The following is a 26,155-nucleotide window of genomic DNA, read 5'->3' as shown; positions in this document are numbered from 1 at the left end:
CCATAACCTAGTTCCTGATAAGCAGCAGAAAACAGATAGAGACATAAAACCAGAACAATGGGTCAAAACATGCTGAAACTGTCAATGGGCTCATAAATTACTGAGCCTTTCATGATGACTCTTCGCACTTTCTTATCTAGAGAGTTGTATTGTTAGTACGACAAGAGCCGGCGTGGTTACTTTTGAGAGGCAGCAGTTAATTTTGAAATAATCACCGTTAATTTCCAGGAGTTAAACATGTAACGGCTGACAAGTGAAGCCTGATATTCTGTTAAGCTTTGAGGATGTGGGACCTCTACACTTCTCTGACTGTGCAAGCGAATCTACGGCAAATCCATGGGAGCCTCTGTCCACTGAAGTAGGCAGTTGAATAGTGAGAAGAAGAGGAAATCTTTTTGTGAAAACTCTGGAAAATAACATGAAAAAAATATGTTACTTATCAAGTGCCCCTTCAGTAAAACCCCTATCAAAGTGGAAGGAAGGAAGGCTCCTCTCTGCACCCCCCCCCCCCACCCCAGCTGAGAAGTGTCCAGATAAGAGCAGCAGAAATTGCATGATGTTGTACGTCAGCCTGAAAGAGAAGGAGGCGTGAAGGTCACCTTGGCAGTGACCACTCGAGGGCTTTTACCGTTCACATATTAAAGGTGCTGCAAATAATTGAAAAAAATATATGTTTCAACATTTTAAAATAAGTGTTAAAATACATTCTTGCAGCCATTATGGATGTAGAGGCTTTTGTCAGTGATGCCGGTCCTCCACATCCTGTTCTGCCCATTTTAGCAAAATGCACAACACTTACTGCATCTTTAATACCCCAGAGCGACAGAATTGTTGCACGGTTGTTGATCTTGCAACGTCTGTGTGAAAGCCGTTAATTTAAGGGGTTTGAAATGCTGTGCGTGTCTACATGTGTGTTCTGTATAATAACAAAGAAGAAGGGATGCCAAATGACATAAAGCTCCTCACCGGAACTCCAGGTCAGCCGCTTCGTCTAAAGCGGGGGACAAGTATGAGGATGTTTCGAAAGAAAAGTCTGCTGCTGACATTGTCCAGATGTGTTTGACCATCGGTGCGCACAGTGAAGCGGTTCAGTCAGTGTGGGGCCCTCCGGTGGTACAAATCAGCGATGCATCATTTATGAGCAACATGTAGCAGGCTTTACCAAAGCAATGTAGCATTTAGTTTTACAGGCTTTGAACGGTTAGGAAGCACGACAGCGAGTCATTAAACTCTAGAAAGCTGAAGGACACATTTTTTGAATTACCCTACTGAGAAAGCAACTCTCTACATTTGAAAATCATTTCCTGTGCAAATAAGTGATTTTCCTCCATTGTTTATCTTTCATACAAAAATGAGTCTTCACATATGTACACAGATGTTTCAAGTGGAAAGCAGTTCAACTGTAATGAGATAATATACTCTTGACTATCGGGTGAAGAAGACCATTTTTTTCCTTTGAGGCCTGAAGTTAAAGTTGAGCTTTTAACATTGATGCAGTACTAAAACTAACAGGACTGCAGAGAAGTACTCTATCACCAGTATTTTGCATTTGGACACGCGGTCGTGGATAAAAGGTGACAACCGTCAGCGGAGAGGAAGGTTGTTTGATTTTAGTTCTTTTGACATTCAAATTCAGCCAAGAAACAATTGGAAGGGAGCCTGTCAGAGATAACACAACCATGACTCAGTCCGAGTTATACATGATGTTGGGATTTATTTAGTTTTATACTGATATTGACCATTGGACCGGTAGCGATTTACACATGCTTATGACATGCTGATATTATTGTGCATGCTTTCTTATTGTTGTGATGCAACTGCAAGTTCCTAACCTGACCTTTGGTGGACTTCTCACTTACTGTATTTTCGAGTGACTCCGCTAGTGAACCTTCATTACTGCTCCATGTTACCAGCCGTGCCGGATTCCAATGATGCAACACTTCTATACTCTCACTCTGGTTTACACTGTGTGTTTATGTTGCAATCTTTCGACTGCCAAGATCTGACAGTGGGCTCGTCTCAGCGCCTGCGTATCTGATGATGTCAGACGTATCAAGCAAGTGTTGAACCCTTAACCTTTTCGCGATGGGGCTGGAACTGATGTAACCTCTGGCGCCTCGGACGCCGCTACATCATGAAGGCCTGTATTCTGCTCATCCTCAGCCGCTGGCGTACCTTGAATCTATCTCAGCTTGTGTTAAAGTAAATTCTCAGGTCTGTGTTTCTGTGCCAGTTCAGCCTCTTTAAACAATCGCAAACACACTGTCACACACACACACACACACACACATACACACACACACACACACACACACACACACATTATGCCATGTTGATTTTTCACAGTTTGGAGACGTCCAAGTCTACCATCCAGATTTAGGGATGACATAAACACTTTTCCAGACACACGTGAGGCTGCACAGCTTTACTGGATCTGATTTATCAAGAACTTCCATGAGTCATGAGCCACTGTATATTCACAGAGGACATCAAGTCACACTCAGCACAGCCCAGCCTCAGACTTCTGTCTGTCTGTTTGCTCTGTGGAGCATCAAGTAACTTGCCTGTGTTTGTGTGTGTGTGTGTGTGTGTGGGGGGGGGGTATAATAACGTCATCTGCATCTGCTGATGTTCCCACAGTCCATACATGAACACCCTCACTGGTTATTTATGCAAAGCAGGATGAGTGGTCAGATCATTTACTTAAATAAAACTTGTACCACAAAGTAAAAATACTGCGTTATAAAGCCAAAGATTCCAATCTTTGATAAGTTAGTAAACTATTCGCTCAAGTCTAGATGCCTCTTACATGAGAGGATTTGTGAGATGTGATCAACTGAATATCTGACAGTTAAACAAATGTTTTAAAAACTCCTTTCATGGTATTCAAAGAAAAATACATGGAATACATGCACAGGACTTGACAGTGCATTGAATGAGTTGGTTTAGAGGCGTTTCATTCAATATTCAGTCAACTGTTAAATGGTGTTTCTGTATGTTCCTGTCAGTTCTTGCGTGTGTGTGTGTTCAGTGTAAGTAAAACTGTCATCCACTTTTAAGGTTTGTAAGTGTAGGTTTGTAACCTAAACCTGAATTATGACCAATACTGATGACCACTCTGAGACCAGTTTTGATCAATCAGAACCTGATCGTTAGAGGTGTATGTTACAGATGTTAAACTGTGGCACAATATTTTGTGGATTTTATTATGAGAACAATATAATTAGGAATATGAAAGTTAGGGATGGATACCTGAACTTCGATACTCTGGATGAATCGCTTCAAAATGATATAGAAATTCCTCTTCATGTTGTAAAACTGGAAAAATGAGCTGAAAACGTACGAACAAAAGACTTGAAACTTACACCTTAGAAACGCACTTTGTATTTTTCATTTTAAAGCTGTCAGACTGTTTGGACTGTATGAAAACACCAGTGAGCTGAACGCTAAAACTAGCACTTTGTTAAAATGGATGTTATTGGGGTCAAGCAGCCCGAATGCTTGTAGACATAACAGAAAATGAAGATTGGCCCTGTTGGCACAGCTCAGGATGCACTTATTAGTACTGGGTTGATGCATCCCTTGAATTTACTGGTATAAATAGTTCTTCCTCTCTAAACACTCCCATCCATCATCGCACCTGAGGATGTGTTCGATAAAGAGAACAGAGAATCATCCAAACTGTCCAAACGTGCCTTCCCATCTGGTTTGTTTGGGTATGACGCTGCAGAACGGACGTGGAAGCAAAACAAACATGAGAAATCAAAAGAGGGGAAACTGCTTTATCTACCTGCTGTGTTTCGGGATCCGACATGAGACGTTCTCGGGTGGTGCCTTTCATCACACACTCACACATGCATAGCAGCCTCATTGTGTGCACCGGTTTGATGTTTGGGTTCACTGCTGGTGCCCTCCGACGTACAGGAATGTCTGCTCAGCTAAGTTTTTAGTCTTAAAAAAAAAAAAGACTCAATACAAAGAGAAATCAGTAAGTGAGACGGACCTGAGCAGCTGTGGGTGCTGGCATCAGCGTGCCTTTACTCCCTCGACGAGTTTCCACAAATCTCTTATTGCTGCGAGCCAGTAGGATTTTATTTTTGTTTTTTTTTCTTCCTCATAATGAAGCACACATGCGTTTCATTTTCACTGTCAATGATCAATTTCCTCTGTTTGTTTTATGACACTTATCTGATGCAAAGCAGGTGTTCTTGAAGTTTTTCCCTGCCGTGGATGGAGCGAGGGGTGTTTGAATGGGAAATGACGAAGGCCACACATGTGCAGATGGAGGAGAACAAGTGCAGTGGGACAGGGTGTGTGCGTGTGCGATGGGGGGGTTGAGTTTCCCATGGTTTCCTGTACTTTATAGACCACATAGTGATTCGGATATGTTGAGGAGGATTGCGTGTAAGTGGGGGAATTGAAGAGGGGAAATGGAGTTACAGGAAAGGTGATGAACAAATGGAGCAGACTGGACAGTGATGTAGTTGTTTATTTGCTGGATGTGTGGGAAGAAGAGAGAAAGATTTTTGTGGTTGCTGTTCATTCTCCACTCAAGAGTGCAGAGCATATCCCCCCCCCCCCCCCAAAAAAAATAAAAAATTGACAGACTTTTGGCTGGATGCTGTGCACGTGAGTTGAGCAACAGCTGGGCGATGGAGGGAGACGAGTGGAAGAGAGAAAGAGAGAGAGAGAGCAGAGCGGCCTCATTCCCAGGGTCCAGCCTCAGGAGACCATAGAACATACTGACGTTGTAGTCCGACGAAGTCTCCTCTAACAGGAAATCAAACATTATTCCAATAATCTCCTTCTAATCCTTTGACCCGCATCTGTTTATGATCTATTATTTCTGTGGGATCGATCAGGATCCAGCCGACGTTCACTGCAGTGATTTGGTGTATCAGCAGGTTTCATGTGATCCATCTGACGGTGGCAAGAAGCCAACGTGCTATAAAAGAGTGAAGACATTGTAACACTTCACACATCAGGCACCTTTTCTACTGCGGGCAGTAATTTGCTGATGGCGTAACACTTCGTTTTCGCTGTTGTCGTTAAGTTGACGGATGATTTTTATTGTTCTCTTCATTCTCAGGGTTGCGGGCCATCATGTGGAAAATGCGACTGCAGTGGTGTCAAAGGAACAAAGGTAGGACTTCGGTTTGTCTCTTTATTTGCCATATCTCTGTGTTTTGTTGGGGTTTTTTGTGCTGTTTCTGAAAAGCAGGGTCAGACTAATGGAGTCAGCTCACTCATGTGTGAGAGGATGCTCTGCTTTAGGTTCTATGAAACCAAACTTTTGGTTATGAAAATCCTGCAGGTGAAAATTCCCTGTGTAATTGAAGAAGATGTTCCATTTTGGTCACATCACAACATATCGCAGTGGTTTTCTACAGGTCATCTGAAAGGTTCCCTTTAGAACTTCCTGCTGGTGTTAAGGATGCCTCCTTGTTCTTTCAGTTCTTCTAAGTGTAGGGGAATGTTATGAGGAGAACCTTCAGGTAACATTCAGGATGTTCTTGGAACATTTAGAGGAACATAATTATAGGATGTTCCTTTTAGGTCTTTGCACTCTGTTCTCAGAATGTTGGCATAACTGAAGTGACTATACAAGAACCTTCAGTATGATTATGGGAACTTCTGGAGAACCTTAAGGGATCTTTTCGTATCTGTCAGGGAACCTGCTGGAAATTTCCTGACTGATGTCTTTGTTGGTCACATTCTCTGTGTGTGACTGTGATTGCTATTATAGTTTCTACAAACATTCTGCAAAAATAGTCTCGTAGATGTTCCCCAAAACATTCCTAGAATGTCCTGAATGTTCCTTTAACCTCCTCCAAGCTGAGATATCTGCATCGTGGCCATCTAGAAAGGATCTGCAAATGTTAGAAGGTGACATCCTTCACATCAGCGGGGACGTACTCAGAACTTTTCGTGCTGGGCACTGGGACAGACTGGGCGGACTCAGGTTCTTTGAGTGGAGACCTGGAGGGGAACAAAGATCAGTCTGAATAAGAGCAAGTCCGGACACACAGCTGGGCCCAATCCTTGTTCCCGTCTGACTGACGGAAGTTCTCAGATGCAGATGTTCGAGTGGCGGGGACCCCTGCCGCGGACTGGCTGAGAGGTCGTCGACCTGAAACATGAAAAGTTTCTGCTCAGTGCCAAGAACAAATTTTCCCTCTTACAGGTCCTCAGTTGTGAGAAGAAAGCAAATTTCCAAACAGAAAGTCTGGCAATATTTATCTGGACCTCAACAAATCACGACATGAAAATAATACAGCAAGTTGAAGAAGCTGTTTAGCCTTTTTGAAAACAGTTTGAATCGGTGACATATTTTAAATGACTTACAGAGATAAACAGCTTGGTTGTTTTTGCTGGAAGGTTTTTGTACATTTGTTGAAAATATATTAAAAAGAAAGTACAAGACCATCATTTTCCCTTTTAACTGTGTAACATGTCCACATGGTCAGAAACATAGGTGCCTTAAAATGAATATAATCCAGCAGTGAAGAACCAGTAACTAAAGGTCGCAATGACTGCTTTTATGTTTTCACGAGCAAAGAAACAGGAAGTGCATCACCAAAGCAGTACCAACTTTGTAGGTTTATTGTTCAGCGCAGCTCCTGCTGTTTACGTTTTCATGTGTATTATTGGCTCAGGGATATCAGACGGGTGCAGACGGTTACCCGTCCGCTAGTGGAGCGACTGGCTCATTCTTCCAGCAACAGTAGCCAAGCATGCAGCCCCAATGACAACAACAACAGATGACTGTGTTCAGTGGATCCTGGCCAGTCCAAAGCCCTTCTGGGTTCCTAAAGGTACTGGGAGGACAAACAGCCCCCCCCCAGTATCCAGTGATATCACTTCCTGTTGTTGCCATAGTAACCCCCGTGATTGTTCCCATGGTTCAATAAGCAATGTTTCTCGTGACTGATGTAAACCAGGTGTGTTGTATTCGGGGAGAAGTAATTTGTCCAGCCCTTCACGTCACTGTCGTCCTTGGCGGTTGCGAAGCTATGAGGCTTTGCTGCCATCTAGTGGCAGACGATGAAAACAACAAATCAGAGCATTCAGTCTTACGCAGTCAGACGCATTCAGAGCCTTTGCAACATGATATCCCGCATGTCAGATTTGAGCAGAAATTTAAATGAATGTGTTTGAATGAACTACAACGAACTAAAGGGCATTTCGGTCCAATTAGTTTGACATAAAACATGATTCATTCTTATTTTTCAATGATTGACCTTCTTTTTGCGTGGAACCAGTTTGACCTCCCTACCGGATTAAAGTACAAGCAGAATGAGACAGATTGTGTAAAAGAACTTCTGTGGTTTATTTAAAAAAAATAATGTGAAAAACTAAACAGATTCTATGAATGATTTAATAAGATGAAAATACAGAGCTAATTTCTTGTGAAAAACAAATGCAACATGCTAAACACAATGTGGTTTTCAATATACAGTATACAATCAACCTATCAATTTTAATTTGAAAATCATCTTGCACAGGTTGGCAGTGGTTGTTCAAACTGCAGTGTTAAGCCTCATGCTGCCTTTAGTTATAGCGCCACCTGCTGTTATAGAGGGAGAGTTTTCAGATAGTGTCTAGAGTTCTGGTGAGGAGAGGTTCTGTATTTGTTGATGAAGTGAATGTATTAGATGGTTACTATTTTACTTGAAACCCTGAAATATCAAATAATAAGAACATAAATTGTTTTCACGTATCTTTTTGTTACAATTCCAAATTATATTTAGATTATTTTTCCTTACCCTCAGTGTTTGGTGAACTTGCCCAGTGTTGACATGCAGTATACAAAATAGTCTTCATCAGCCTTTCTGCCTTTCTTGACAAGCTCCTGACTGCTACATACATACAGTATAAAAATGACTTGGAAAACCAGTGTATTCAAAATGGTTCCTGTTCTGTTTTTCTGCCTGTAATGACGTCAGTGCTTTCCCACTTAACAGGGTGAACGTGGACTTCCTGGTCTTCAAGGTAACATGGGATTCCCTGGGATGCAGGGACCTGAGGGGCCACCAGGAGCCATGGGTCCCAAGGTCAGTGCGCACTCATAATCATTCATTTTGATATTGACATGATCCTAGAAACATAGTAATCACCATCAGTGTGTGTTCAGTGTGTGTGTGTGTGTGTGTGTGTGTGTGTGTGTGCGTGCGTGTGTGCGTGTGTGTGTACATGTATTTGTGTACTTACTTATTGTACTTACTTCACATCTCACCAGAACCTATTTCTCTTGATCATAATGATAACTTCTATTTTTTAGGGAGATTTGGGTGAGCACGGGGCCCCCGGTCTTAAAGGAGTGAGGGTAAGTTGCTAACAATATGAGCACTACGACACGTTCCAGTTGTCGTCATGTTTGATATAGTAATGTTGGTATGGTCATAAACTTGCAGGGTCCCCCTGGTCTGCCAGGTTTCCCAGGAAACCCAGGACTCCCAGTAAGTTCCTCATATTTTCCTTCATATCTAACATCCTTCAAAAATCCAATAAAGTCCCACCAGTGGGAATCTGATTTTACATGCCACCATTTACTGAAATATCCTTTATTCTCTCCATTATAAATTGTCTCTTCTACTCTCCTGTTTGTAGGGCATTAATGGAAATGATGGGCCAGCTGGTCTCCCAGGTATCCCGGGATGCAATGGGACAAAAGTAAGACATGACTTTTTCAGAGTCTTACTCATGGACTTACTGGGTGTGAAACTCTACGTCATAGTTCCTTTGAAAGAATGGGGCAGCATCTCAAGACCAAGTACCTGAAAATCAGCCTGGTTGTTTTGTTTTATTCTCTTTTGTTAGACACACAGCTTCTTTTCCCTTCTACAAGTGTCCTGTGTGTGTTTCAGGGGGAGAGAGGTAGAGACGGCACTCCTGGCTTTGATGGCCTTCAAGGACCCCCTGTAAGATGTTACGACGCTACACCACACTGACCAACACATACGTGTTACTGCCACTGTGCCATCTTGTTGTTTTGACTGACAAGCAGTTTGGGGGGAGGGGGGGGGAGGGGGGGCTTCCAGTTAGCGGACCTAAATCTTATCTGCTACTCTGATATGGGCTCCTGGCTCCTGTCAGTTCTCTAGTTTAACTGCAACGTTGTTCTCTTTGCAGGGTATCCCGGGAATTCCTGGAATGAAGGTCTGTTGACATTCTATAAAGCTTGTATGTAAATGTATTGTCTCCAGTACAGTAACCAGCATGAATCGTCCATTAGTCAGATGCAACATGTTTCAACCTTCTTGTCGGTTCGACTCCTGCAGGGCGACCCTGGTGGTGTGATTGGAATTGTTCCCTTGAAAGGAGACAGAGGTTTCCCAGGCACACCTGGACTACCTGTACGGTTTGTTTGTGTGTTGAAAAGCAATTATGTGATCTCAACTGTGATTTGGTTACAAGTTCTTTCTACACACATCTTTCAGGGATTAATCGGAACTCCTGGACCTGTCGGCCCCCCAGGACCTCGTGGCTATCAAGGACCCAAAGTTAGTTATTACTAGAGATGGACTTTTATGTGTTTATTTATTGTGCTTCTCAATAATGGCGGGATGTCTGTAGATCCTGTTAGATAGAGTTTTCGGGTTGTAATGGAGTGATTGTGTTTTGCAGGGTGACCCTGGTCCACCAGGACCTCCTGGAGAGAAGGTAAAACACACGATGAAGAACGGTATCTCCATGAAACCCAGTCCACTATGGTCACACAGCTGAGACATGAATGTAACTTTTTAATTTCTCTGTAGGGTGACAAGCTGGCCTTTGTGAGTGAGAAAGGAGACAAGGTGAGAAGATAACGTATTACTAACTCTTTGTTTTCAATCTGGAGGTGGTAATTACATTATTTACACATTAATAACATATTAATAACAGTAACAAGGGATGTTCTCTTTGTTAAATTACATCTGGTCAGGTGAGAAGACGCTCCATTCCAAAATATGACACTTGACTTGATAAAAAGGTGTTTTCGTATTAATTTCCGATCAATTTTAATTTCCTGTAATTTACATCTGATCGTGATGGTGGAACACTGATATTCGTGTAAAATAGCTTTACACTCATCATGTGGAAACCAGCATCAACTGAAATAATCACAAATGTATGTTCCGAACCCAAAAATTCCAAACCATTTACTTTACATTCTACCAGGATGATTGTTATTATTATATGCCAATGTTTTGACACATGGAATATTTTACAAGTCAGGGTTGTTGCCACATTCATATTAGAAAAGTGTTCCTTTAGTTTTACCTGAATATTACCTGGCTAGTTATCTCATTCTTATTAAATCCAATACCAAATAGCAGAATATATATATATATATATATATATATATATATATATATATATATATATATATATATATATATATATATATATATATATATATATGTATGTATGTATATATATATGCAGTGGTTAGCACTGTGGCCTCACAGCAAGAAGGTTCCGGGTTCGAGTCCCGGCTCGGGCACGGGATCTTTCTGTGTGAGTCTCCATGTTCTCCCTGTTCCTGCGTGGGTTCTCTCTGGTACTCCAGCTTCCTCCCACAGTCCAAAGACATCAAGAGAGGACGAGGCTGATTGATACTCTAAATTGACCGTAGGTGTGACTGTGAGTGTGAATGGTTGTTCGTCTCTCTATGTTGGCCCTGTGATGGACTGGTGACCTGTCCAGGGTGAACCCTGCCTCTCGCCTGTTGACGCTGGGATAGGCTCCAGCCCCCCCGCGACCCTTAATGTGTAGGAATAAGCGGAAGATGACGATGGATGGGTGGATATATATATATATATATATATATATGAATGGATGGATGGATGGATGTTTTATTTGTGTTACAGGAGCCTCACACATTATCGTATCTGTCATCTCCCTGCAGGGTGAGCGAGGCTTCCGTGGCCCACCAGGCCCGCCTGGACCTCCATCACTGGGAGTAGAGGGGAGACCTGTCACTGAGCATGTACCCGGACCACCGGTACTCACTCATTCAAAGTCCCAACAGATTATTTCTGCAATGAATAAGTCACAAGTGCTTTTTTTTGATGTCAGTTGTAACCCTTCTTTATTTCTAAAGGGTGACAGAGGACTTAAAGGGGATAAAGGAGAAAAAGTTAGTATCTTGCTTTCTTATGTTGTGCTGCTGTGTCCACACAGGCTACTTCTTCCTATTTCGCACAATAATCACTGATTAGTCATGTGTCCTTTGCAGGGCTTTTGTGTCTCGTATCAAAATGGTATTAAGGGTGATCCAGGCCCCTCAGGACCAATAGTAAGTTGTACGATATACCTGCATGGGTTGATATAATAAGTGAAGTTTGTCACTGACATATTTGTGTGTGCATATTTATGTTTCCGTGCCATGGATCCATGTAACAGTGACTTTTTGTTCCTGTAATTTAAGGGCAAACCTGGCAAGGAAGGAGACACTGGACGAAAGGTGATTATTGTTTTTAGTCTGCTCTGTTGTCCAAACTGTAGTTTGCTTTTATCACTTAACCCCCCATATTTACTCTCATTCAGGGAGAAAAAGGTTTCCCTGGAGGTTCTGGATACCCTGGGCCCCAGGTAAGTTTTTACTCAACATACCATAATAGCTCATTCTTTCATCTAGCATTGTCTCGGAAGTGATATGATCCCACAGGCTGATTCTTTGTCTTTTTTCAGGGTGAAAAAGGAGAGAGAGGCCCACCGGGTTATGTAAGTTATCTCTTTCTCTAACTTCTATTTTTCTTTACCGCGCCACTTTCTCTCCCTCTCAACCTCAAGCAGGATGTATTCTAAAAAGTCACCAGCAGATGTCCCCACATCAGCATTCAGTTCAGAGGGTGGGTGTATGTGTCTTATAGTGACACCGAGGACAATCAGGTGAAACCAAGTGAGATAGACTTCCAGCCATGGAGGCACCTTGTAGATAGAGAGGCTCTTTGGAAAGATGCCCTCAATCTGCATTCTGGGACTTGTTGGATCTAGTAATACTGGAACTTTTATCAGTACTCAATTGCATTTAAGATAATAAAGAAATTCATTTGAGTCAATCGCACACAAGTAGTTGTAATTCTGCCATTTTAAACATGCAATGTTTCCGTAGTATTCACTGGTAGAGGAGCTTCCAGGTGAGTGAGTGCAGATTAGTGGTCAGAATACTTCCGGATCTCAGGATTGGAGTGAATGTAATCCACAAGGATTCAAGTTATTTCTAGCAACTAAATCATATAAGTTTCACCACTTTTAGTGCAATTGCAGCAAGGAGGTTATTATTGTTTATGAGAATTTTTTTTTTTGCACTGATTATGGCTGATTGTTTTATTCTGAAGTCCCCAAAGGGAATCTTTGTCAAGCCACATATCTTCAGTACAATCAGAAGTAGAATTGTGTTTTTCAAGAGAGATCAGGAGAAAATTGACTTTGTTTAAGACATTTCTGTCTTACTGTCTTACCAGCTTCTGTTATTTCGAACAGAACATTTGACAATTTTACTCATAATTCAACAATTAATTCACTGGTTATGACACAATTTTAGATTGAAATCAAATTTTAGAATTTGATTCCTTCAAAGTCTTGACATCTCTCTGAACATATTTGGATGTGAACTGCAGTTTGATTTGCTGGCAGTGGTAGACAACCACAGCAGTTCTATTTTTTTGTTTGTCTCGAAGATCGTGTATCTTTCTGCTTTGTAATTTTGAAATTACAGGGAAGTGGTTCCCCTGGTCCTCCGGGTCCTCGTGGTCTCCCAGGGTTACAAGGAGAGAAAGGTACATTGAGGCTTCAGTATGCCCACAAACGCACATGCTCTCCCGTGAATCACCTACACTGGATCAGCTCCATACATCTGTGCTTTTTGTTTCATTTTTGGTTTGTTCCTACAGGATTTCCAGGTCCTCAAGGAGAAGCAGGTCCACCAGGTAAAATGATCAGCTTTTTAATTGATTTTTTTTCAAGAAAGCACACAATCATTCAGAGTGAAGTACAAATTCGCTTTCCTTTGCCTTAGGTCGCTTTGTTGAAGGGCCTCGCGGAGAGACTGGTCAGAAGGGAGACACAGGTCCCAAAGGAGATAAGGGATTAGAAGGAGAGTCTCTCGTTGGACCACCAGGACAACCTGGGCTCCCTGGACCCCCTGGACCCCCAGGACCACCAAGTATGCATCATTTTTGCAATCAAGAGTGATTTCAGTACATGAACATACCTGCAATGAGTGTGTCTACAGATGTATTTATGGCCTAATTCGTATGTTTTTTGCATGTGTTGTGACACAACCACACAGTTGCCTCTAACTCGTGCAACATTCAGAAAGGACTTCCTGGCCCACCTGGACCTCCGGGGTTACAAGGGGAAGACGGACAGAAAGGTAAAGACAATTAATGTTGATGGATTAAAGTTCCACATTTTAATCTCTGAAGTATTGACATTCATGATGATCATATTTGTAACTGTCAGGTGACAAAGGTGACACCTGTGTTCAGTGTGAAGGTGTCAGCTCCCCTGGACTGCCTGGCCCCCAAGGACTTAAAGGAGAGCGGGGTAGGTGAATGTGGTCATTTCTGAATATGTTACTCTCATCTTTGTCCTTGCAAGTCCTCTTGACCCCAGTGGTTCATCACTGTCATTGTCCCGACACAATTTCTGCTTTTTTCTTACTTTTTATTGTCCAGTGGTGGCCTGTGTATTGAGCTCAACTATGAATTCTGAAGGAATTAAGGATTTACTCCTGTCTCCCTTCTAGGACCTCCTGGGCAAGTGGGTGGCAAAGGAGCCAAGGGTCAAACTGGACCCCCTGGATACCCTGGACAACCTGTAAGTAGAATAATGTCCACCATGGTGCTGCATTGAGGGGAGTATCAAAGAATGTTAATGACATTTCCACTGATGGATCAAATACTGTATGTTTATCTGTCTGCAGGGCTCCAGTGGTAGTCCTGGGTTGACTGGAGCCCCTGGTGCTGTTGGTGAGCCAGGGGATATTTTCCTTGCTCCTGGTCTGAAGGGGGACAAAGGTCTGCCTGGTGTTTCTGGATCACCTGGCCGGCCAGGGCGGGATGGACAGCCGGGGAGTGATGGCCTTCCAGGTGTACCTGGCATTAGAGGAGAACCTGTAAGTGTGTATGCTATATCAGGACATAACCAGTTGGCCCTGCAAATGAGCTATAGTCCTTTCTACTGAGATTCTGCCTTTAACACACTTTGAAATGTTCACATTCACCGTGTTTTACTTATTCCACTTTGTCTTACTGCGACACTGAAGTCTCGTTCTCTTTCATTTAACATCAACCTTTAAAAAGTTGACTGGAAATCTCTGTCATTTTTCAGGGTAAACAGGGCTTCAAGGGTGATCGTGGCCCAACTGGGGACCCTGGTCTTGGCGGAACTCTTGGAGAGCGGGGTCCTCCTGGTCTTCCAGGATTTGGCCGACCAGGAGAGCCCGGAGAGAAGGGCAGTCAGGGGAGACCTGGAATTCCAGGATCACCTGGAGCACCCGGTAGGCATGGAAAAATTTGATCCCTTAAACACTGTTAAAAGATGGACCCAGTTGTCCAAACTGGGCTCACAGACGCACACACACTGTACACTGCTGAATTTACTACGTATACTTTCATCGACCAGGTGTTAAAGGTGAGCCAGGTAAAGGTGTGAGCACTCCTGGACCTCAGGGTGTGCCTGGACCACGAGGAGAAGCTGGCAGACCTGGACCTCAAGGTGAGCAACACCATACTCATCTGTCACAGTCTGATAAATTTTGTTTACTTGATCAGTGAAACAACATTGATTTGGGGGAGCAGGAGCAAAGTTTGATCATGTAGAGATTGTTGGATTGTTGACCTCACTGCTTGTGGTTGGCTGCAGGAGACAGAGGTCAGCCAGGGACAGCCGGATTACCTGGTTTCCCTGGAAATAAAGGTGACCCTGGGCTTCCAGGAATAGGATTCCCTGGGCCAACTGGTCCAAAAGGTGATTTATTCCCATGACCATTCATGAAGGCATCAAAGACATTCAATGGATAGTATGTGCAAGAAAATGTAAAAAAAAAAGAAAAGAAAAAAAAGTTATTCACAATACATAAGATGTTCCCACACAAAATCAAACAGAACTCTTGTGTCTGGGTTTCAAGGAATTAGCGGAATTCCAGGAGCATCAGGATTACCAGGAGAGCCAGGCAAACCAGGACAGGATGGCTTACCTGGACAACCTGGACCACGTGGACAAAAAGTATGTATTTGTCTACATTTTTATATGAATGAATAATTTAATTAATTATTCTGCACTATACATTGATGTCACTGCTCTCTGGAAGAGACATTACTAGTACCGGTACTTAATGCTGATTCCAAAAAGGTGAGGTGTGAATTATGCATCGTGGATGTTATTATCAGATGTGCGTTTGGAATTTCTACAGGTGCAAATAAAATGTTGTCAGAGCTGCACTGAAGTTCACCCTTCGCAGCCATGCAGCCTTTGATTACTGCACTGCTGTTGGTGGCTCATCTTGCTTTTGCCCAGCTGTAGCAGAACACTAGTACCAAAGTCTTGTTATTCATTGCATTCTGAACAGACAACCACATCTACAATATCTGTTCTACTGTCTGATAACTTGAGGTGTATAAATTGTGCAAAATCACTGCTGTCCAATTTGACATGCGAACTTCTGTCCTCTCCAGGGTGACCCAGGACAGGGGTTGCCAGGTCCAAAAGGTTCACAGGGCCCCCCTGGAATTACTGGCTTCCAGGGAGACAAGGGTAACATTGGACTACCTGGAGTTCCTGGACGGGAAGGCCAGACAGGACCCGCTGGACCTCAGGGACCAAAAGGTACTGCAAGGCCACTTATCAATGTGAAGTCTGGTTCAAGGTTTACCTTGCCCTAGAGTTAAAAACTCATCTCTGCCCCAAAAACTGATTTGTTTTTCTTTGGTCTTTGAAACTAGGTGGTGTGGGACCCCCAGGACCTCCTGGAGTGACAGGCTTACCTGGTGCTCCAGGAAAAGGCTCGCCTGGAGCTCCTGGATCTCAGGGACCCCCTGGAGAGCCAGGTCCATATGGTGAGCACAAACAATTGCTGGACATTTATTCAGAAGGTGTCTTTGGACAATAAAAATGCAGGTGTTGATAGAACACTATGAGAGCCCAGACCTAAAATACAAAGTATTTCTATGATTACTCTTTTTTTTTTTTTTAACAGGTCAGGGAGGTGTAAAGGGAGAAAAAGGCTACCCTGGTCCTCCAGGTCTGGACATGCCAGGGCCTCAAGGAGAAAAGGGAGTCTCAGGATTCCCAGGATTGCCTGGTTCTAAAGGACAGACAGGGCCACCAGGCTTACCAGGCAGGGACGGACTTATCGGAAACATAGGTGAGACTTAAAAGTACCAAACTGACAAGGTGTCATCAATGTAAGCTTCTTCTTAGTTTTGGTCTGAGTTGCTCATTATTGGAAGAACTGTCCAGATTCAGAATATTATTTGCCTTGGAGTTATTTTCTTTGTTGTATTTTCAGTTGTACTCCACACTTTCTGTCCCAGTTTCACATTAAAGGCCTTCCTGGCAAGAGGAATTGTGCCTTTAGAGCCACTGGAGGGCTGACATATGAATAATCTACACAGAAAATATTAATTTTATTGACAGCTTAAAAAAAACAAAACATTATCACACAAAAAGAGTGCCATGCAGGTTCTCACAAATAGGTCTGATATAATCTATCTTATTTATTCAGTCGTATGCTGATTAAGCCACAAACACTTTGATTTAAGCTAAAAATGAACAAAAAAATTTACTATTGTTAGTCAGTTAAACATTAGCTTCAAGCTAAATGAACATGGCTGGAACTGTCTGCATTCTGGAGTCATAGACAAGTGATGCATGAGGAAAAGATTGTTTACATGAGCTCAAGACACCACAAAATTAAAACAATAAAGGATTCGCATATCTAATATTTGACACTACATGCCTAACTAGCGAGAGGTAATGGATGAAGGATTCGATTTGATGTTAGGAGTAGCAGTAGTAGACTGCTAGTTGACTATAGCTATAGAATTTGAATGAAGAAGAGCTGTATTCTCTAGATCTAGTCTTACATTTCTTTTTCAGTCAGCGTAATCTCACTATGTGTGTTTGCCAGGTTCAAAAGGTGAAATGGGAGTCATTGGGACACCGGGAGTACCAGGATTTCCTGGACCCCCTGGTACACCTGGATTTCCAGGTCCAAGAGGTGAGAACATTTCCAACCTCCGTGTAACTGGTCTTGAAGTTAATCAGCCAAGCTGACAATTTCCCACCATGTCTGTCAGGTGATCCTGGTATCACTGGACCAAGAGGAAATATTGGTGACTCTGGACCAAAAGGAGATAGGGGAGAGATAGGTATGCCAGGACCTCCTGGGAACATGACTAAAGTGGAGATGGAACACATGAAGGGGGATAAAGGAGACCATGGAGATACAGGTGGGATTAGTCTGTCTATGGACCCACACTTCCAGCTGTATCTAAGTGCTCCTACTGTAAATAATCTCTTTATAATTCTTTATCCATCAGGTCAACCTGGCCTCACTGGACAGAGGGGTCACCAAGGGATGCCCGGAGACCCTGGACTGCCCGGCAAAGATGGAGAGCCTGGTTTACCTGGACAGCGAGGTGACCAAACTGAACAGCCTACTTCAATGTAATTTATGTCTAATTATTGTAATTAATAACTTTTCTTACTCATTGATGCATTTTAGGAGAAAAAGGAGACCCTGGTTTTCCTGGAGAGCCTGGCAGCATCGGAACACCTGGACAAAAGGGGAGTTCGGGAGAGATGGGGATACCAGGTAAGAAAGAAAGATTAACTTTGCAGTGCACACTATTCATTGAGTGTATTATGAACATGAAATCTGTCCATAAAAATACACCTGTTATCCATTAGACCAATACAGACACAAAAACTTTTTAATTGGTGTGAAGGCCATTCTTAAATTTGGTGTGTTTGTTCAGGTCCAGGGGGTCCAAAGGGTGTTAAAGGAGATATTGGTACACCAGGACATCCTGGTTTCAGAGGCACTGATGGAGAGAAAGGAGATCAGGGATTACCTGGTGAGCCAGGTATTGGTCTTCCCGGATTCCCAGGACAAAGGGTAATAAATCCTCTTGCTAAAATAATGGCAATTACACCAGTGTCATTTCCACAGGAAGTCAAATTTTGGTTGCTATATGACTGTCTATCCCCTGGCTCGAGCACGGGATCTTTCTATGTGGAGTCTGCATGTTCTGTGCCTGTGTGGGTTCTCTCTGGTACTCCGGCTTCCTCCCACAGTCCAAAGACATCAAGAGAGGACGAGGCTGATTGATACTCTAAATTGACCGTAGGTGTGATTGTGAGTGTGAATGGTTGTCTGTCTCGATGTGTTGGTCCGGTGATGGACTGGTGACCTGTCCAGGGTGAACCCCGCCTCTCGCCCTAAGGCAGCTGGGATAGGCTCCAGCCTATCAGATCTGCCTCATTCAGACTGTAGCAGGTGTGGTTCAGACATGGTGTATAAATCAGGCAAGGACAGGAGCAGCAGTGTCTTGATTAAGCCCCTTTTATGGGTCAAAATACCAGATAGCAACTGCTAACATCTGGTTTTTGGCTGCAGTGGAAGCAGGTTTAATCATTATTCTGTCCTCGGTCAAATAATCTTGCTATAGACACCTGTATTTCTCAGCCCTGCGCTCCAGTTGGCACAGATATACGTCACACATCCAGTGTTTCTGTTCTTCAGAGCCACATACTGTGAGAGTTTACTTGCCCCCTCTGCCTGTAACGTTTGTGACTTTTGTCATCTCTGCCATAAAGTCTGTTTTCAAGCAGAGCTCTCATAGGCTGCTCTCTTTTCTTTACTGTTTTCTGTGGCATCAAATAAGAAATTGGCTTCTTTTCGTGGGTTCACGCAGGTTTAAGGTAACTGCATGTATGTTGGCATGTATGAAGATGAAGCAGTGCTGGCTATGAGGATTTATTAACATACAGGCAACACATAATCTCTCTTCCTCTTCTTTCATAGGGTGAAACTGGCCAGCCAGGATTCCCAGGGCAACGAGGAGACAAGGGCCAGAAGGGTCATATGGGTACACCTGGCACACCAGGACACCAAGGAGCTAAGGGAGAGACAGGACTCATTGGTGCTACAGGACAGCCAGGAATACCTGGGCAGAAGGGTGTCCCTGGGCTTTCTGGGTCAGCAGGAGAGCCTGGTCAGGATGGTCGGCCTGGTAAGTTCCCCTACCTACAATTAATTGATCATGTGAGAGCAGAGTGTATGGAAAAAGTGTGGAAATGTCTCAGAATTGCATTTGGACTAAAAACCAGACACCTGTTTAATCTCAGTGAACAACATCAGGAGAGGGTAACAAAATAATAAACACTGTGCAACTGTCCTCTCTCCCAGGTGAAGCGGGTTTGCAGGGACCTACTGGTTCTCCTGGAGAGAAGGGAGAGCCCGGAGTAGATGGCATCCCTGGATCCTCAGGAGAAAGAGGAAACCCAGGTAGGTGCTAAAATGTTCCTGTCTGTTGATCTACAAGTCTCTCTGCTCTACCTACACTTTGGGGTCACTCTGGGTCTGATTCTAAAATTCTAAAATTAAATGTCTTATAATTTTGAATTGTAATTCCATAGGGAATGTTATACATATAGTTATACTAAAGCCCACTTCATCGAAAAGTGTGTCCAACAAAGCTATGCTATCACTTACTACCATGTATCATGCTAAGCTACCAAGTGGCTAACTATCCCACATGCTGAAAAAAGATATATTTAAAGTGTTTAAAATCAGTGTGATAAATCAGTATCAGGTATGTATACAGATGAGAATATTCTTTTTTTATATCCCATATAATTATTATTCCTAGATCTGGTTTCTTAATAGATTTTCTCACTGCAAAGCTGTGAGTATAGACTGTAACATACCTCTCCAATTGTCTTTGCAGGTATACCTGGTGTAGGTTTCCCTGGACCACCGGGAGTGCTTGGTGGCAAAGGTGAGAGCCTCCTCCTCACTGATGATGTCATCTGTTAATCTGAATAAACAGACCCAAATTCCATCCATCCATCCATCCATTTTCTTCCGCTTATCCTGTTAGGGTCGGGGGGGGGGGGGGCTGGAGCCTATCACAGCAGCTTTCAGGCGAAAGGCAGGGTTCACCCTGGACAGGTCACCAGTCCATCTCAGGGCCAACATAGAGAGACAGACAACCATTCACACTCACAGTCACACCTACAGTCAATTTAGAGTATCAATCAGCCTCGTCCTCTCTTGATGTCTTTGGACTGTTGGAGGAAGCTGGAGTACCAAAGAGAACCCACACAGAAACAGGGAGAACATGGAGACTCACACAGAAAGATCCCGTGATGGAGCCAAGGCTTGAACCCGGAACCTTCTTGCTTTGAGGCGACAGTTCTGACCACTGCACCACCGTGCTGCTCCAGATCCAAATTAATGTAAATAAACTGACTTTAACCATGTGAACTCAACTTTTATTCCTCAGGTGAAAAGGGTAGTCCTGGTCTCCCTGGCACCCCTGGTCAACCTGGTATGCCTGGTATCAAAGGTGATAAGGGCCATCACGGCCAACTGGGGACCCCTGGTCATCCAGGAGAAAGGGGGCTCCCCGGTATCTCCTTGGAAGGCCCCAAGGGAGAGAGGGGAGAGACAGGACAACCTGGAGAAACAGGTACACCACATACACGACAGCACATGTATATAAAGTACTTAGACCATGATATTCCAGAAGTATTCATCTCTTATCTTGTATCAAACAGGGGCCACAGGAGCACCTGGAGTACCAGGTGTTCCAGGCAGAGACGGGTTCAAGGGAGACAAAGGAGATCAGGGTCTTCCTGGTTTCCAGGGAGAGACGGGACAAAAGGGAGACCCTGGAGTTCCTGGATATCCTGTATGTCACACTGAATGACTTTCACAGTTCACCTACATGTCATTCTGTAAATATCCTGTTTCCCCTCAGCTCTTTGTGCAACTGTCTGCATTTGGTTGTGTATTACAGGGACCAGCGGGCCTTCCAGGTATTGATGGACAGAAGGGAGAGCAGGGGCTGCAAGGCGTTCCCGGCTTTCCGGGTGAGTACGTACATACACATCAACAGTGTATCGTTGCAGTTGTTCGATAGAATATGCTCTAAAATGGCAATTGTCTTGATCAAGGTGCAAAGGGTAATTTCGGTGACATCGGATTCCAAGGAGAAGCTGGAGACAGAGGATTCCCAGGAGAGAAGGGTACATAGAAAAAGAATTGGATTATTTTTTTGCATTCTAATCTGTGATAGGAACTGAATTATATACTTCAAGGACAAAGCAGTCAGTGCCTGTGTATTTCCCTGATCGTATTATTATTATTACTTTGAGTCCATAAACTAATATAAATTTCAGGTAATGATGGCCCTCCTGGTCCCCCTGGCCCACACACCTTCATCAAAGGAGACGTTGGGCTCCCAGGGCCTCATGGCTTACCAGGACCCCAGGGCCCAGCTGGACTCCCAGGGCAGAAAGGGCAGCAAGGTAACATTCATCTCAACAATATCTGTAATCCTCTGGTCTATTTTAAAAACATGTCTATTTTGATAACTCCCTCCTTATTGTTCTACATTTCTCTCAGGTGTGACAGGTATTCCGGGGCCCAAAGGTGAAGATGGTCTCCCTGGATATCACGGTCAACCTGGAGCCAAAGGAGAGCCCGGCCTGCCTGGGCCTCAAGGTGAGCGCTTCTCTTTTAAAGGAGGTGTCAATGTGCCCCCAGTTTTATAAAGTATCAATAACTCCCTGTCTTTAGGACCTAGAGGACATCGTGGCCCCCCAGGACCTGACGGTCTTCCAGGTCAAGTGGGTCCACCTGGCCCCTCCTCCATGGATCATGGTTTCCTGGTAACCCGTCACAGCCAGTCGGTGGAGGTTCCAGTCTGTCCTGATGGAACCACGCTTCTGTATGATGGCTACTCCCTGCTCTATGTGCAAGGCAATGAGCGCTCTCACGGACAAGATCTCGGTGAGGCACACAAAATTAGAGAGAAAAAGTGGGATGGAAAAGATTTGGAGGATGAAAGGCATCGTATCGTCTCATCTTTTAGGTACGGCCGGGAGCTGTCTGAAGAAGTTTAGCCCGATGCCCTTCCTGTTCTGTAACATCAACAATGTGTGCAACTATGCATCCCGTAACGATTACTCATACTGGCTCACGTCCCCTGAGCCCATGACCATGAGCATGGCACCCATCACCGGTGAAAGCATCAAACCCTACATCAGCAGGTTTGTCACTCTGCCATCCATGCTTCTCTGCTGGTGATGCTGCTCATCACACTCACATCACACTTCCTCTTGTGTGTGTTCACAGGTGTTCTGTGTGTGAGGCCCCAGCCATGGTGATTGCAGTTCACAGTCAGACCATCATGATCCCACCGTGTCCTCATGGCTGGGACTCCCTGTGGATCGGCTACTCCTTTGTCATGGTAAGATGAGCCGCTTTAGGTGTCAGTGCAAGTAAACAGTCTGTTCTCTTGGGAGTGGAGTCATCCTTCATTACACCGGGCACGCATTCGTCAAGCCCGTGTTGTGATGAGTCACTATACTGTGATATGGCAGCATGTTCCAGTAATGTGCAGATGAATTACGAGGAAGCTGTCAGGTACAGCTTCTTTAGACATTGTCAAAGTGCAAAAAAATATCCACGAATACAGAAATACAGTAAGTTTACGAATAATGTTTCTTCTTGTTGTTAATTCACATCACCTGAAGACAGGCAAGAGAGGCTATGGTCCTTTTAACTTGTCCAAATCAAATTTAAAAAAGCAAAACATTCATTTGCTGAGGGGCGTTTTGTGAAGTTAATATTCCCACAAGAATCTTCGAACTGGCTGAAAGTGAAATACTGGAAAATATAAACTCCTGGGCCCAGTTGTCCAGCAGGTTAGATTTCAACATAAGTCCCTGCCAGTCTCCTCCCTGTCACCTTACCTGTCCTTTTGTTTATGTTACACACAGGCAGCACATGATGTGTTGTGTTTTGGTTCCTGCCATCAGGTCAGATCTGTGTCACATTGTGCTCTCACTGCAATCAACTTGCACTTGGAAACAGACTGTGACAGCTCGGGAGAGTTGGTCTTGGACCGGCTGTGGTCCAGAATACAGTAACTGCTACTAAATAATGTTGGATTGTTAAAATGCTCCAAGTGCATCCGGCTAATTTGTAAAACCATAGTACACATGAACACTTGTATATTTAAAGAAACACACATTGCGACAGCAAACCACATGTAAATGCAAAGTTTCAGTTCTATTTTTTTTTTTTTTTGTCTTTGTGTAGCACACCAGTGCTGGTGCTGAGGGCTCCGGCCAGGCTCTGGCATCTCCTGGTTCCTGCTTGGAGGAGTTCCGAAGTGCTCCGTTCATCGAGTGTCATGGTCGTGGAACCTGCAACTACTATGGCAACTCTTACAGCTTCTGGCTTGCAACGATCGAAGACAAGGAGATGTTTACGTAAGACAGAACCACTTGCTTTTTCTGTTATCCCACATTTACACGATGAGCTTGGTAATACAGCATGAACATCTTATATGTCTCCCTCTTTGCTCCTCTCCAGGAAACCAGTCCCAACAACGCTAAAAGCAGGGAGCCTCCGAACACACATAAGCCGCTGTCAGGTTTGCATGAAGAGGACATAAGCCGGAGTCCTCCTTTCCTGGCCTATGACCAATATCACGTGCGCTGATGTCCTCATCTTGGCTTTACTTCCTGTTTTCCAAGGATGGTGCTATTTCCCTGCATGTGTGAGAGGAGAGGGACAGAGACGTGGGGTTTCAGAACAGCCGGGGATGGGACTTTACAAATCAGAGACCAAGTGGCCTTTTTTTCTCCATGCAGAACATGAAACTAACATGATCACAACATGTCTCCAAAGAATGGCATCCAGTTTACCACTGCACTGAGTACATGCCCCCTAAACTGGTAAACGAGTGTTCATTTTGAATGGGCGGTGTGTGTGTGTAAGTCAGGTGCTATTCCATTCCATTCCCTTTCATTGCCCTTCCCCTGTAGTGCCACATCATTCAGAGATATAGCTACATATTAATATTATAGATCCACACTTTTAACTTCTTTAGCCATACTAATGTAAAGGATGGGACTTACCACTGGTTACACAAGTGTGTCATTTTCTAAATCACTATAATGTTGCCGAAAATTTATCGCTCTGTTGTAAATATAATGCATTCCTGTCTAAAGTAGTTCAGCATACTCTCCTCAGGTTATTATTGAATTTACATTGTGTGTTATTACGTCCATTTTTTTTTTTAATTTATAAGATGTAAGAGAATATGTTGAGACTGTCCATGGAACCCTAAAGAAAAAGACCTTTCTGACCATCAGCGCCTTAATAACATGCAAAACAGCACTGAAATAAAATTGGCAGGTGCCTTTGTCCGTGCATGTGTGAGTGTACATACAATTTATGATAGATTTGAGCAGTTTGGGTGTGGTGTGTGTTGCGACATCCGCATATACGTTGTTGCACAAGCCCGTTCTCGACAGAATCAGAAGCGTATCCCTCCACAGGAGGTTGCGTGAATACAAATCTGTTCAGACTAAAATAGGGGTCACAGATATGGGATATGAGTCGGTTGGTGTCCGGAATCATTTCACATGGACTCAAGGAATTTGATTGAAATCTCCAACATTTCCACAAATATAGCGAATATTTACATCCTGTTAATGGTCTAGAGGATTCTTCAGTATCCAGGATTTAAGATTTGATCCGGATTGCTTCCAAAAGTTAACCACTTGTTCCTTGTAATATATCACACATCATTCCAGTAAATTGAAGCAAAATCCGTCCATTCGTTTTTGAGATATTCTGCATATGAGCAAACACACTTTAGCGATCTCAACTTAGTGGTGGGAATTCTGACTCTTTATAGTAAGCTGCCTTGTTTGGTGAATCAAATCTGTCTCTAGTTTTCTGGTTCTTTCTATATTCATTTTTAAATTATTTTACTATTCAATTCAGTTTCTACTTCTTCTGTTACTGTCACTCGTGTATTTCTGCAGTTTTGCACGTGTGCTCAACATTGATCTGACTTGAATCTTAAACCTACTCGTGCCTCCTGATTCCAGAGATCCGTCATGTCTCTTGAATCACACGTAATTGGCCACCCACTCAAAGCACATTAACACTACATTCAGTCAGTGCATGAGTGTGTGGCCCAACAGTGCAGCAAACAAGTTCATCCTTTTATCCTGTGCTTTATTGATTAAAAAGTCAGCTGGGCGCTAGGTCGCATCGTTCACTTAAAAGAGCCGCTTCTATGAACTGGCTTGTTCGTGACTGGCACGTCACTGCCACCCTGTCAGAATGACATTCTTTGAGTGATACAGGATTTACTCTTCACATTAGCTGAATCAGATGTTTCTGATATTTGATCCCAACGGTGAAACGTAATCTGCTCTTGTTGTCCTACTCATGTGCTTCATTCGTTGTCCCAACATGACACAACATATACAAATGTGGAGTGCTATCTTTATCTGTGTGGGTCTTTTTACCACTTGGTATGCAGTATTCAGAGACATCTTGAAGCCCAGATGTAGTTTCAGCGTCGTGTGCAAGCTTTTCTACTGTTTCAGACATTATACTGACTGCAAGGTGCTTTTGTTATTGTGTTGTGTTTGGTTGTGATCCATGAACTACAAATCGCATTTTCCCTTCACACAAACTTGAGTACAGTGGGATGGTCTTAACTGATTAACAGACAGCACATACTTCATCCACATTTTATGTTTTTCAGATCTCATTATGTGTAATTCCTACAATAAAGTAATTTGTAGAATATTTGTTTCTTTCGTCGTTTTGAGGATTTCTAATGCAGTACATCATTATGGCCACAAGATGGTGGCATCAGTGAGGTTTGTAATGAAGTATGATGATCCATGACCTTACTGCTCCTCCACCAGCTGATTCACAGGAGTTGGGGTTTTTTTTGTTTTTGTTTTTTTAAATTTTTACTTCCTGGCAGCAAAAGCTGACCATAAAAATCTTGAAGCCTAATTTAAGTGCAGCTTCTGCACCAACTCTTCCAGCATGCAACGCAGCCACTACCTCAGCACTTCTGCTGGGACTGTGGCCAACAAACCCGTTCAC

General features: G+C 43.4%; 1 protein-coding gene across 1 annotated transcript in view; it reads left to right on the top strand.

Moving 5' to 3' along the window:
• Positions 1 to 24,448, top strand: part of col4a1 (collagen, type IV, alpha 1) — a 37,855-nt gene extending 13,407 nt beyond the window's left edge. Inside the window, exons 2-51 of the mRNA XM_086220511.1 lie at positions 5,090 to 5,143; positions 7,965 to 8,054; positions 8,282 to 8,326; positions 8,415 to 8,459; positions 8,611 to 8,673; positions 8,868 to 8,921; positions 9,133 to 9,159; positions 9,282 to 9,356; positions 9,441 to 9,503; positions 9,628 to 9,663; positions 9,759 to 9,797; positions 10,892 to 10,987; positions 11,087 to 11,122; positions 11,222 to 11,281; positions 11,414 to 11,449; positions 11,533 to 11,577; positions 11,677 to 11,709; positions 12,707 to 12,767; positions 12,882 to 12,917; positions 13,007 to 13,153; positions 13,280 to 13,363; positions 13,453 to 13,536; positions 13,739 to 13,809; positions 13,916 to 14,107; positions 14,323 to 14,491; positions 14,617 to 14,709; positions 14,857 to 14,961; positions 15,122 to 15,219; positions 15,669 to 15,819; positions 15,936 to 16,049; positions 16,190 to 16,357; positions 17,123 to 17,212; positions 17,292 to 17,444; positions 17,535 to 17,633; positions 17,720 to 17,809; positions 17,973 to 18,112; positions 19,022 to 19,229; positions 19,406 to 19,504; positions 19,947 to 19,997; positions 20,505 to 20,690; positions 20,779 to 20,912; positions 21,021 to 21,093; positions 21,178 to 21,249; positions 21,403 to 21,531; positions 21,629 to 21,727; positions 21,803 to 22,015; positions 22,098 to 22,275; positions 22,361 to 22,475; positions 23,330 to 23,502; positions 23,606 to 24,448. Of these exons, the coding sequence (XP_086076637.1) occupies positions 5,090 to 5,143; positions 7,965 to 8,054; positions 8,282 to 8,326; positions 8,415 to 8,459; positions 8,611 to 8,673; positions 8,868 to 8,921; positions 9,133 to 9,159; positions 9,282 to 9,356; positions 9,441 to 9,503; positions 9,628 to 9,663; positions 9,759 to 9,797; positions 10,892 to 10,987; positions 11,087 to 11,122; positions 11,222 to 11,281; positions 11,414 to 11,449; positions 11,533 to 11,577; positions 11,677 to 11,709; positions 12,707 to 12,767; positions 12,882 to 12,917; positions 13,007 to 13,153; positions 13,280 to 13,363; positions 13,453 to 13,536; positions 13,739 to 13,809; positions 13,916 to 14,107; positions 14,323 to 14,491; positions 14,617 to 14,709; positions 14,857 to 14,961; positions 15,122 to 15,219; positions 15,669 to 15,819; positions 15,936 to 16,049; positions 16,190 to 16,357; positions 17,123 to 17,212; positions 17,292 to 17,444; positions 17,535 to 17,633; positions 17,720 to 17,809; positions 17,973 to 18,112; positions 19,022 to 19,229; positions 19,406 to 19,504; positions 19,947 to 19,997; positions 20,505 to 20,690; positions 20,779 to 20,912; positions 21,021 to 21,093; positions 21,178 to 21,249; positions 21,403 to 21,531; positions 21,629 to 21,727; positions 21,803 to 22,015; positions 22,098 to 22,275; positions 22,361 to 22,475; positions 23,330 to 23,502; positions 23,606 to 23,687 (4,854 nt within the window). The 3' untranslated portion in view covers positions 23,688 to 24,448. The remainder of the gene's footprint in view (positions 1 to 5,089; positions 5,144 to 7,964; positions 8,055 to 8,281; positions 8,327 to 8,414; positions 8,460 to 8,610; positions 8,674 to 8,867; positions 8,922 to 9,132; positions 9,160 to 9,281; positions 9,357 to 9,440; positions 9,504 to 9,627; positions 9,664 to 9,758; positions 9,798 to 10,891; positions 10,988 to 11,086; positions 11,123 to 11,221; positions 11,282 to 11,413; positions 11,450 to 11,532; positions 11,578 to 11,676; positions 11,710 to 12,706; positions 12,768 to 12,881; positions 12,918 to 13,006; positions 13,154 to 13,279; positions 13,364 to 13,452; positions 13,537 to 13,738; positions 13,810 to 13,915; positions 14,108 to 14,322; positions 14,492 to 14,616; positions 14,710 to 14,856; positions 14,962 to 15,121; positions 15,220 to 15,668; positions 15,820 to 15,935; positions 16,050 to 16,189; positions 16,358 to 17,122; positions 17,213 to 17,291; positions 17,445 to 17,534; positions 17,634 to 17,719; positions 17,810 to 17,972; positions 18,113 to 19,021; positions 19,230 to 19,405; positions 19,505 to 19,946; positions 19,998 to 20,504; positions 20,691 to 20,778; positions 20,913 to 21,020; positions 21,094 to 21,177; positions 21,250 to 21,402; positions 21,532 to 21,628; positions 21,728 to 21,802; positions 22,016 to 22,097; positions 22,276 to 22,360; positions 22,476 to 23,329; positions 23,503 to 23,605) is intronic.
• The last annotated feature ends 1,707 nt before the right edge of the window (positions 24,449 to 26,155 follow it).

Source organism: Aulostomus chinensis, chromosome 12 (assembly GCF_037954235.1).
Source record: "Aulostomus chinensis isolate RoL2024-O1b breed Wild chromosome 12, RoL_Achi_v1.0, whole genome shotgun sequence".
NCBI lineage: Eukaryota > Metazoa > Chordata > Actinopteri > Syngnathiformes > Aulostomidae > Aulostomus > Aulostomus chinensis.
The sequence above is the reverse complement of the archived record's forward strand: the minus strand, read 5'-3'. Positions and strand labels throughout refer to the sequence as shown.